Source organism: Rhipicephalus sanguineus, chromosome 9 (genome assembly GCF_013339695.2).
Source record: "Rhipicephalus sanguineus isolate Rsan-2018 chromosome 9, BIME_Rsan_1.4, whole genome shotgun sequence".
NCBI lineage: Eukaryota > Metazoa > Arthropoda > Arachnida > Ixodida > Ixodidae > Rhipicephalus > Rhipicephalus sanguineus.
In genome coordinates, this window is record NC_051184.2 from 115049573 (window position 1) to 115061757 (window position 12185).

Here is a 12185-nt window from a genome sequence, read left to right on the forward strand (position 1 = left end):
GTTGTTTGTGGGATGCATTTAGTTGCAGCATTGATGAGAAAGGCTGTAAAGTAGTCGACAGCTGCACCTATGCTTAAATCACACATGTCTGTCCAACTTAAGAGAGCCGTCTTACGAACTGTTCCCAATCGGCTTTGTCAATGTGCCATTTGGGAACCTGTGGGGGACATTCATTTACTATTGGTGTGCTGAGAACTACAGGAAAGTGATCACTTCCGTAAGCGTTATTAATGACTTTCCATTTGAGTAGGTGTAGAAGTGATGGAGATGTGATGCTGAGGTCTATGGCCGAGTAGGTATTGTTGGCGAGGCTATAATATGTTGGCTCTTTTTGATTCAAAAGACATGCGTCGGAAGACAAAAGGAAATGTTCAATAAGACGACCTCGCGCATCGCAGCGAGAATCACCCCATAGACAGCTATGTGCATTAAAGTCCCCAAGTACCAGATACGGTTCTGGAAGTTCATCTATTAATGATTGGAATTCATGTTTCTGAAGGTGGTAGTGTGGAGGTATGTAGATAGAGCATATGGTGACGAGTTTGTTCAAAAGAACCGCTCGAACAGCCACTGCCTCGAGGGACGTTTGTAGTGGTAAACGTGTGCATGCTACTCCTTCATTAACTATAACGGCTACGCCACCAGATGACGCTACAGCATCATCCCGGTCCTTTCGAAATATAAGATAGTGGCGTAGGAAATTGGTGTTCTTAGCTTTTAGGTGTGTTTCTTGTACACACAGCACTTTTGGCGAGTGTTCGTGTAGCAACTCTTGGATATCGTCAAGGTTTCTTAGAAGACCTCTAACGTTCCATTGTATAATTTGTGTGTCCATTTTGAGTGTAAGTTAGTGCTGTGTGTACTGGAAGAACTATTGCCTTAAGTCACAGAGCCCTTTCCAGGCCCTGTGATGCGGGCTTTTTCTTTTTGGCGCGCTCCAAGGAGCTACGCCGTTCCTTCGGCGCTTGAGACGCCGTTGGGCTTGCCGTTGTTTCCATCGCCTCGGCAGAGGCGCTGGATGCCCGCTCGCGGCTTACGCGCACGGGTGTCAGAGGTTTGAGGCTTTCTGCCTGAGCAGAAGGCCCTGGGCCTGCAGATCCAGAAGCCTGCGTGCCCTTTGGTTGCGGAGCAGCATGGGCTGCTTCCGCTGAGGGGGCAGATGGCGCTACCGCCCGTCCACTGTGCGTGGTACGCGCGGCCGCCGCGAACTTTTGTGGCACTGCCCCCGTGTGTGCCACATCCGCGTACGAATGACCCTGTGCAAAAGAAAGGCGTTTGCGCGCCTCCCTAAAAGATATGTTTTCTGTGACCTTGAGTGTGATTATTTCCTTTTCCTTTTTCCACGAAGGACATGTGCGAGAGTAGGCGGGGTGCCCACCGTCGCAGTTTGCGCAGTGTGGGGTTTCGACACAGTTGTCAGCAGGGTGTTCGTGTGAACTGCACTTGGCACAGGTTTGACGGCCACGGCAACTCTGAGAGCCGTGACCGAAACGCTGGCACTTAAAGCAACGGCGCGGGTTGGGGATGTAGGGCCTGACCTTAAGTTTCAAGTATCCTGTTGCGACATGTTCTGGTAGGGTGCTTGTGCCAAATGTGAGGATTAGGTGCTTTGTCAAGATTTCTTTGTCGTCGCGCCTGATTTTGATCCGCTGGACATTTATCACATGTTGTTCACTCCAGCCCTCGAGGAGCTCTGCTTCTGTCAGGTCGAGAAGGTCTTGATCTGATACCACAGCTCGCGAGCTGTTGAGAAAACGATGCTGGGTGATTGAGACAGGTGTGTTTCCCAAAGAAACAAGTTTAGACAGTTTTTCGTATTGGGTTTTGCTTTGAACTTCAAGGAGAAGGTCTCCGCTAGCCATTCTAGTTGCCTGGTAACCATGGCCCAAAGTTTCAGTAAGGCATTTTGACACAACGAAGGGAGAGATTGATCTGGCATTCTTATCGAGTGTTTCACAGTGGATGACGTGGAATCGCGGGAAAATTTCATTTGGCTTTAAGAATAGGTTGACTGTATCTTCGGTGCGTCCCCTCTTTGTGCGAGGACGATCATTGAGTCTGGGAAAGGAAGTGGAGGCCATAAGATAAGTGTATTTTCGGCAGCCATGCCAGCCGCCCACCATGGAGCCCAACATGGGGACGCGACAGCACTTATGTTTATATAAGGCATGCCAACGCCAGCTGTACACAGCCACTATAACCAAATATAATGTGCCCAAGAGAGGGCACACACACAAGGTTAACCCTTGCCGCCAGGAAAAGTGGAAGTAAATGGAAGAGAGGAGAGGACAGGAAAGATTAAAGTGAGAGAGAAAGACGAAGATGAGGGGAGAAAGAGACAGGAAAAGGCGACTGCCGATTTCCCCTGGGTGAAGCTGGGGCCAAAGGGGTGTGTTGCGCCTGCCAGGGGGCCTTAAAGGTCCAATCACCCGGCGTCGGCTCAACCCCCAGGATCCCCTTTCCCCGGACACGGCAAGGCCACGCACGGCTAGGCGTGGGAGGGGGTCGAAACCCCCCCGTTAGCTCGGGTCCGTGGTGTCGCTAAACACCAAACGCCTGCTTCCACAGACGCCCCTGCGGGGATCGTTAAAAACTATGACATGCCCCTATGTTCAGAGTCAGAAGACAAAAAGGCAAGCACAATGCACTCTAACAGAAAGTGAAATTTATTCTGCTGGCAGTTCCTTTCTCTCAGTGATCCAGTTTTGCTGGCTTTAAAAATCACTTCTCGATACATCTCGATCACGTGCTGTTTCAAGGGCCGTTACCTTGACAAATTGTCTACACGGAGCTGCTTGAGAATGCCTGCTAGCTTGCCATAGAGATCTGGATATCTTTTTGGCTTCATTTTTGGCCCCTAGAAACATTTCCTGGTTGACATGCAGCTGAAGATTTCCTTCCTTTGCACCAGACACAGGTTTTGGGCACGCAGAATAGACGCGACGTAGCTGTCCTCGGCATGTGAAATAACTCTCCGTTGATAAGAGCTTTCATAATGAAATGGGCACATCACCGTTTCCACTTCGTTGGGAACAAATTTGACGAATACAGACTGTAGTCGAGCATGAAATGATCCTATGCGGACTAGCTTTAAAATGCGTCCCATCGCCATTTTGTGATGGCAATGTCACTGCATCTGCCAGTGATGGCCAGCTGTTGCGAATGTCGCGAATGTGGTATTGGTTTCGTACTCGATCGACTCGTTCTGCGAAACGCACTTTCCTAGTAATGTCTCGGCACAGTGATATCAGCCTGGGATATAAAATTCATTGGTATCACCTGAAAAACGATGAAATATAGTTATCAAGGCTCAAAACAGTGCACGTTATGTCACCCGCATCACTATGCAACAGCTAGCAGCAGTTTTGTTTTCCTGCGGCAGACAGCGTGCTGTCCATATGCCAATGCATTTCCATTGGTTTTTTTTTTCTTTTTTCCTTTCCGAAGTGGCCCAGCGACTTTCACTTGCGCATCAGAATGCGCGCACACGGTGCGGCTGGCTTAAATTTCGTACTTCGGGTGGTTATCACTTCTCGTGCCCACAAAGCTGATGGCTGTCTGGTTTCTAATTTCTTAAAGGGTGACTGCTTGTGGCTCTCGTTAATTGCTCCCCGGGGCGCGATTAAATCTGTTTCCATGCGGCGCTAAATTACACAAACGCCACCGCTGTGGATGCATTTCCTGTTTTGGGGAGCACGAACATTTTTTACCGGAAAAGTACTCTGGTGCACATATTTTTGTATGTCTGTGAGCTATGTTTAAGGGGGGACACTGCTCTTAAAAAAAGCTTTTATTTCTTGATCGATCTTGATGAAACTTTCTGAGTTTATGTATATTTATGTGCCGATTTCAAATATGCAATTACTTTTCTAGTATAGTGTGTAGTTTTTAAAATACAAAATATTTCATGTACCTTTTGGGGAGCTAGATTATTTCTAAACTGACTGCGTTACAAAGTAAATCAGCATGTCACGATAATCTGCAATCGGAACTGTGTGCAGTGCAACAAAAATGGATGTTCTAAACCCATTTGAATGAAAGTTATGGTATGTTGAACATTCACGAGTGAGTCGATTTCAAGCTAGAATTTCACTAGTGAATGTTCAACATACCATAACTTTTGTTCTAATGGGTTTAGAACACCAATTTTTGTTGCACTGCACACAGTTCCGATTGCAGATTATTGTGATATGCTGATTTACTTTGTAACTAACTCAGTTTAGAAAAAATCTTGCTCCCCAAAAGGCACATGAAATATCTTGTATTTTAAAAACTACACATCATACTAGAAAAATAATTACATATTTGAAATTAGTGCTCAAATATACATAAACTCAGAAAGTTTCATCAAAATCGATTAAGAAATAAACGTTTTTTTAAGTGCCATGTCCCCCCTTAATCCCATGCATAATTTTTATTTATAAAAAGTCGTAGCAGTGTTCTTTTTTTTTTAGGATTTTGCTTGATGTTACTACGAATAAACCATCTGTATGTAACAACAAAAATTACTTTTTTTGTCACTTTACGATGACGGAAAAAAATTTTAGACAATTTTTTCTGAAATAGAATCGTCTGAGGAATTTATTTCAGCAATAAAAAATTACACATTTTGGTCTCCATTTTGCGAAAAAATTCGACCCTCAAAGGGTGAAAGACTCATCGGAGAGGATGACATAAACATATATTATGATTGGGTTAGAAGAAAAAAAGAAAAAGACCCCGGCCCGTGCCACTAGAGGACGACGTAACAGCCGCATTGTTCTATTTCATGCTGCAAACAAGATAGAAGATATGGCAGCAGTCTGTGGCACAAGACGTACACGCACTTCACCGCAGGAGAAAACTTTCTTCTATTTCACTGTCGGGAAACATCTTCCCACACAGCTCCCTTTTATGCGACTGCGAACTGTACGAAAAGTGGGAAGACGCCACTTTCAAGGTCCACAGTACTTCAGCATCCGTCACAAGTTCATTCACTGTGCAAGTGTGGCGCAAGGCCGATGACGCTGATGGCATGACACTTTCCTGTCGCTCACTAATAGCGTCCGTCGCATAGTTTCCAATCGAGTTTCTTTACGGTGAACTTCTCACAATTCCCCAGTGCTTTGCATTTTTACGATTTTTGAGTGCCGACTCGACCATAGCTGAAACATCGAGGCTTATTTCTTTCCGCACGGCTTGCACTTGGCGCAATGAGAGTCCGCAGGGTCTGGAGCCACCCATTGCTTATAAATGTCACGGTCAAGCCAGGACCGCAGAGAGTTGCACTTTCCCGGCATAGCAAAAAAACTCGAGGTTTCTTCACAACCAGCGAAACGTGCTGACCACAGCGTAGTCAGGCAAGGGTTGCGATGAAGTAATAGACAGCATGAAGGTTGCTTCACACTCGAACTGCGATGAAGTGAGACAGCACGAAGGTCACTTCACACTCGGTTTGCGATGAAGCGATAGGCAGCAGGAAGGTCGCTTCACACTCGGTTTGCGATGAAGTGACAGACAGCACGAAGGTCGTTTCACACTCGGTTTGCGACGAAGTGATAGACAGCACAAAAGTCGCTTCACACTCGGTTTGCAATGAAGTGATAGACAACACGAAGGTCACTTTACTCGCTGCAGCAGTCCGTGTTTCCCCATGCCGGCATTCTGTTGAATTATGCCAGGTTGGACGCTACAAGTGTAAGCTGTCAGCCTTTCTTTGTATCACATTCCAATTTGTAGCTATGGCATTCATTGCTTCACCCTTGCAGCGAAACTGACTTTTTTTAAACTGTAACACATTATTACTTTAAGAAATATCGTGCAAAATGAATATTTCTTGCGCTACTGAGTTACCACATGAGATTTTTGCAACTGAGGATATTGCTACAAAACTGAAAAATTATCTCTTTGGCGTTTATTGTTCAAATGTATTGCACTCTTATTGTTGTTCTTTCACAGACATGCTGTCTCTTTTAGCATACTTATTAGCGTTTAATGTAACAAACTCATGTTTTCTTATTAGTGTTGCCATTATGATTTACTTTGCTTCTTTTGCCCCTGCTGCTTGGACCAAACTGTTGGTCCGCAGTATATTTAAATAAATAAACAAATAAAATACCCATCACCATTACCATAATTTCAGAAGCACACTTCTCTTTCTCATGTAGCAGTGTGCCACCAAAGTGACACTCAGTGCACTAGGCTCAAAGTGACACTAAACTTGCCGGTGACACAGCTGCCTGCACGCACCTGATGTGGCAAACTTGACCGGGGTGACGTGAGGTGTGACACAGGTGCCCTCAACCAGGTCCAACGCAGTGAGCTGCCCAAACGAGCCACTGGGGCTGCGCGCTGCCGTCGCAGTCTCCAGCTCCTCAACGTTGATGTCCCTGCGCAACAACTCAATGCATGGAATGCAAGTGGGACCTTCTACACTGCACATTCGACAGACACACTCTCGGCAAGTTTCATCAATAATTTTTTAAAAAGCTTTAAAGTGGAGTGTCCCCCATTAAGTCATTTCACCGCAGCACATTGGCGTCATGCGGCAAAGCATACCAAAATTGGGAAGGGACTAGTAGCTGTCAAGGAACACAGCACATTTTGTGCCTTTATTACACACGCAAGTATGCGCCATACATTTACAAGCACCAGTATGATGCTCTCATCTGCAACACTACTGGCATTCATTCAGAGCAGTCTATGACGTTGCCGCAGCCTTAAGAAACAACGAACAAAAACACACACCAATTTCCTTCTGTCACACACTAGGCGTACTAGCAGTTACTAACTTCACATGCTGGCTTTCCGTGTATTGTGCCGGTAACGAATATCGGCTGATACGAATGTTTTCTGTGACCCCGCGAGATTCATATCAAGAAGATTCTACTGTGCCACCGAATAAGAGGGGGTCAATGCAGCGCTACCCACTTGAGTGGTGAAAGGAGGTCATTGATGTCGATGTACTCCGAGCCACTGCCATCCTCACACTTGGTTTGGCGTGGCGTGCCACCTTCAACCTTGGCCGGCTTCACGTCTCCGCCCGACGTGGACAGCACGGCAGCAAACTCCTCGGGCTGCCACAGAGTCTCAGTGGCGGACACGATGATTGGGGTGGACACAGATGTCGTGTGGTAGGGCACACATTCGACAGGAACCACATACTCCTCTGCAAATCGACAGCACACGAGTGAGCGTACTTTCATTATTTCCTGCTCACACAAGAACACCCTTAGAGAGGACCCCCGCATGGAGGGCGCACAACAATGCCCAGCAACCTCTGGTGTGCCACAAGGATCTGTGCCTAGGCCGCTTTTGTTCCTTTAACCATTGGCCCTCAAGCGGATGAGCTAACATCTGAATGTTTGCCAACAACTGCGTCATTTATTGAACTATAAATAACGCCCTCAACCAACAAACTATACAGACTGATCGTAATCACATCTTACACCAATGCAACCAATGGCGAATAGCAAAATTTTGGGCGTGAAGCGAATTCGAATATTACAGGTGGAGTGCGAATTGAATCGAATATTTCTCTAATAAAGTCGAACACCGCTACAACGAAGTATTTCTTGTTCCTCCCAATTAACGAGCATTTGACACCATTGAAGTATACACAGTTTTGCCGGGACTGCGCCGAGAGTCTGAGTTAACTGAATTTCCAAGTTAACGAGATCTTGATAAACGAGGTTTTATTGTATATGTTGTTCCAGAGAGGCTCCTTACTGCAGGCAGTGGAGCACAAGAGTATTTATTCAGGCATGGGATATTTACATAGACTTGTGACACTGCACAAGCCTTACAAACCCACCACTGATCGCACTATTTACAACCAGGCTGTGTACGCCGTGGGAGTTTGACACGGCCGCATACAAAAAAGAAAAGCTTTACATTCCTGTGTTTACAGTTTATAAAAGCTAATTTCACTCTGCTGCAGCCTACCTCACAGAGATTCGGCAACACTTGAAATCGGGAGTTGCGAAGCTTTCGCAAGGTAACGTTTGAGTGCCGCGTGAATACTCGCTGATCTCTAGGACCTAACCTAGCCTTAACTATGAGTTTGTCACCGCGCTTTGCCAATTCTCCACGAGTAACTTTGACAAGTTCGTGTTACATGGACACTGCATGAGCAAAAGTCTGTCGCACTTTACATTGTGCAGCGTCACAAGCACACTTGAGTATCTCCAATCTTTGCGCTGGTGGCACCTTCACAAATCACAACGTGCGTTACTTTGACTGCTCAGATGGACTACGTCTGCGCCGCGTGATGCAACTATTTTCTTAATGAAGACTGCACAGGGCGACTTTACTAACTGAAACGAAACTGTGTTTCGCTAATCTAGAGAAAATAAACACACGTGTTCACAAGCAGAGCTCTGCTGCACTTTATTCAGAATGTGAAAAACGTAACAAAGGCAAAACAGCCAAGACGTGTCAAGCTGAGGAAACACTAACGCCCATTGCATCCGTACTTCACTATAATTGCTTATTTCAGTGCATATGTTTCAGAACATCACACTGTCGAGCCATTAATTTACAGTAAACAAAGCAAAGAGAAAGATAGAAAAACTTTTTATTAGAAAAATACCTCAGAAAACAGAAAGCTATGAGTGATATTTTCCTAGGGTAGAAAACCTCTCTGCAAGGCCAGTACATGAAGGGAGAAAGCTATTGCAAAAAACAATTCAAACACTGAAGTACAATACAGTCGATCCAGGATATTGGCCTCAAGGCCCACCACTGGAAACGCCGGCGCCACCGTCGGCGTGACGTGCTTGGCAGGATCACGTGGCCTCAGCGGCCGCGTCGGCTGCTTGTGGAGCACTGCCGCGTGCTTTGAAAACGAGTTTCAAGTCCCACATGCGCTGCGGTCTGTTCAAATTCGGAAGTTTTCTCTCATTTTCTACTCGATTGAAACCATTGTAATAGAGTGGCTGCCTCCGAAGGCGACGAACATGGGGCTCTACCGCTCGGTGCCGCAGTGCCGCGCTTACGCAAAGGAGCCCAGTGTCAGCCTGCACTGGTAACCGCGGCACAAGAAACAGCGTGAAGCATGGGTTGTAAAGCTATACGAGTCTTGTGTGCAACAATCACTTCCGCGACGAAGACTTTCGTTACTGCGTCGGGCCTGCGATGTTCGGTGAGTAGCAGACAGCGCGCACTGAGACGATGGCTCGCGCGCGCTTCCTGCCGGCAAATGACGCTTATCTGCTACAGGATGGTAAAAGCGCTACTTTCTACCACGTGTGATGCCATCTCAGAACCCTCCAATGCGACCTCTTGATTGTCGGCCCCGTGCTCAGCGTCCACAAAATCGGCTGCAGATGCGCAAGTCATTGTTTATACTCTGTTCCAGAAGTTCTGTGCAGCACTGTGGAAGCTACAGGCCTTCTCAACCAATCAGGAGGGCGAGCACATCTAAGTGTATCCTTCCGCGCCCTGTCGTCTGCTAGCGGCGAGCGCTGCAGCGAAAGCGGCAAGGGCGTCTCGGGACACCGTGCAACTGCGCAGTGAGATGAGCTGTAATTGTGAAAGCGGTTAAATATTCTCCTCGGCACCGTAAAAGCGCGCGTCTTCGAGATACTTGCCCGATATCGCACAGGTGAACCAGGCGCCGCCATTTTGACTAAGGAGTGACCAAATCTGCCACCGCGGACTAATCACAACCCAAGACTGGGTCCTCCGCGGCGCTGTGGACGCTCGGGCTGTGCGGACTACTCATAAAAGTTTAGACAGTGTCGTACCATTCCTTCGTACTTTATAAGTAAAAACATAACACATACGAGCCACAACAGCGTTATTTCTTTCGTCATTTGCATGTTATAACACGTACAAGCAAGAACTCTTTCTTCAGTATCATGGAGCCACAAAAAGTGTTTTATACAGAAAATGCGACAAAATCGTCATACAAATCACAGCTACAACACGCAGAGAAGCCTTCAAGTAAAAATCCTCCGACGAGACCGCTTGCAAAAGTCATGAGGACAAACAACGGGCTACGTATATAGGGCACTACATCTCGCTTCGCAACAACCTGCGCTCGAGGGTCGTGTAGCCTTGGCTCTGCTGCACGGAACTTCTGGAACAGAGTATAGATACGTTGAATTAAAGAACGCACAGGTTCCCTTACGCATTCGTTAAAGATGACTAGAAGGCGAAAGCCATCTTCTTCTTGTCAGTCGATGTACTGATTCTCCCGCGCCCCCCTCCAAAAGCGTTCTGCACCTAACGCGGTTTTGCACGGCCTCCGTGACCGATCACGGAGGCAATGCCAAGCGACCATGACGTGTGAATACGTCATGTGACGTCACATTATGTGACATCATAATGACGCTATATATTTTGGCGATCAGTGGCGTCATGATGACGTCATATGGTGACATCGTCACGTGACGATTATTTTTTGCATCACTCATGTTGACGCCGCCGACGCGGGACGCCAACGGGCAACCTTCCCAGTTGATGAGGCATGCATTGCTCCATAAGCTACATAAATTTTGCATTGCCTCCGTGATCGGCCCACCGGCCAACCCCATGTATTTTCTTGGAGTGTCATTTATTTAGGTGGGAAATATGCCACCCTGTTGGTGTTAGACATGACACTGCTGCCAAAATTGCTGGGGTACACGCCAAATAATTACTATCCTGTTTTGCGGCTACTGGTTGCTGCAATACCTTCTATTTTATTCACCGCTATTAACGCGATAGCGTTAAAGAGCTCGTATCGCAGAAATTCCGCCGTCGGCGTCGGGGCCGTTGGTTGTGAGCGAAAAATCATCATCTTGTCCGTGACCGAAAAATCGAAAAAGCTGCAAATAAAATAATAAAAATGTTAGGTCCGAGTGAGAATCGAACCCAGGCCGTCTGCGTGGCAAGCAGGTGTTCTGCCACACAGCCACGCCTCTGCTTGGAGCTGCACTGAAAGTAACTTTCATGCTTCCCGAAAATACGCGTCCATTGTATACAGGTGTCACAGTACGAGATGTAATATCGCAGTAATATTGAGATAACTGATATTTATTCTCCAACCAAAGTTACGAAGACACGTAAAAACCCGACGTTTCGGAACCAGCTCGGTTCCTTCCTCAGGGGGGACTGCGGCGGCTTGGCAGCGGCCTCTTTAAGGCACTCTCGCGGCGGTTAACGACCCCACGCATTATCGAGGAGCGTAGCCCATGCGCATACACCGGGGGGAGAGTTCCGAGTGAACGGTTGATATTTTGAGTGGTCCTCTGTATATGCCACGACTCCAGTAGTAACCTCCTCCTCCACTTGGTTTCACTTTCGAGGATGGCGGTTCCGTTGAAGTCTATTCTGTGGTCAAACGTCTCTGCGTGCTCGGCGACGGCGCTGCGTTCTTTGTTGAGTTTACGGACGTCGTTGACGTGTTGCCTAATCCGTTCGGGGAAGTTTTTGGTCTCGCCGATGTATGACGAGGGGCAGTCGGCACACGGTATTTTGTAAACGACGCCGGGCGCCCTGTCTTTTGTTGGTCGGTCTTTCGGGCGGGGAAGGAAGCGGCCCAGCGTGCATGAAGGCACGTGCGCGATGTGCACGCCTTCTTTCCTAAAAATCCGAGCCAACGCCTCGCTGGCTCCCTGGACGTATGGGACCGACACGCGTTTTGGAGAGCTGTTCGTCAATGCTGGCTGGGAGTCGCGTAACCTCTTTTTCTCTGCGCGGCGGGCGACGGATCGAATGAAATTTCTGGGATAACCGTTTTTTCTGAGGTCCGCAATTACGCAGGCCTCTTCTTTCCGGCGTTCCGTGTCAGTGGAACATATCTTTTTGGCTCTCTGAAGTAATGTGGACACAACGGAGGCCTTGTGGGTGGAGGGATGGGACGAATCGTATTGAAGGTACCGGCCGGTGTGCGTCGGCTTCCTGTAAACGGAGAACTCCAAGTCACTGCCCCTTCTTGCCACCTGGACGTCGAGAAAGGGGAGGGTGCGGTCGCGTTCACACTCGACCGTGAACTGTATGGCTGGGTGAACGGAATTTAGGTGCAGTCTGAAGTTTTCAATTTCAGATGTCTTCATGACACAAAAGCAATCGTCCACGTAGCGAAGAAAGAGCTTGGGTCGCGGCGAGAAGGAGCCAAGTGCTTCCCTTTCTATATGTTCCATGGTCAGGTTTGCCATTGTGACGGAGATGGAGGCTCCCATTGCGGTTCCACTGTTTTGCCTGAAGATTGTTCAGTTATC

General features: G+C 47.5%; 1 protein-coding gene across 1 annotated transcript in view; it reads right to left on the bottom strand.

Moving 5' to 3' along the window:
- Positions 1–6193: 6193 nt before the first annotated feature.
- Positions 6194–12185, bottom strand: part of LOC119404368 (uncharacterized) — a 35917-nt gene continuing 29925 nt past the window's right edge. The window contains exons 4-5 of the mRNA XM_049419510.1: positions 6910–7147; positions 6194–6368 (exon numbers count right to left, since the gene is read on the bottom strand). Coding sequence (XP_049275467.1) covers positions 6194–6368; positions 6910–7147 — 413 coding nt within the window. The remainder of the gene's footprint in view (positions 6369–6909; positions 7148–12185) is intronic.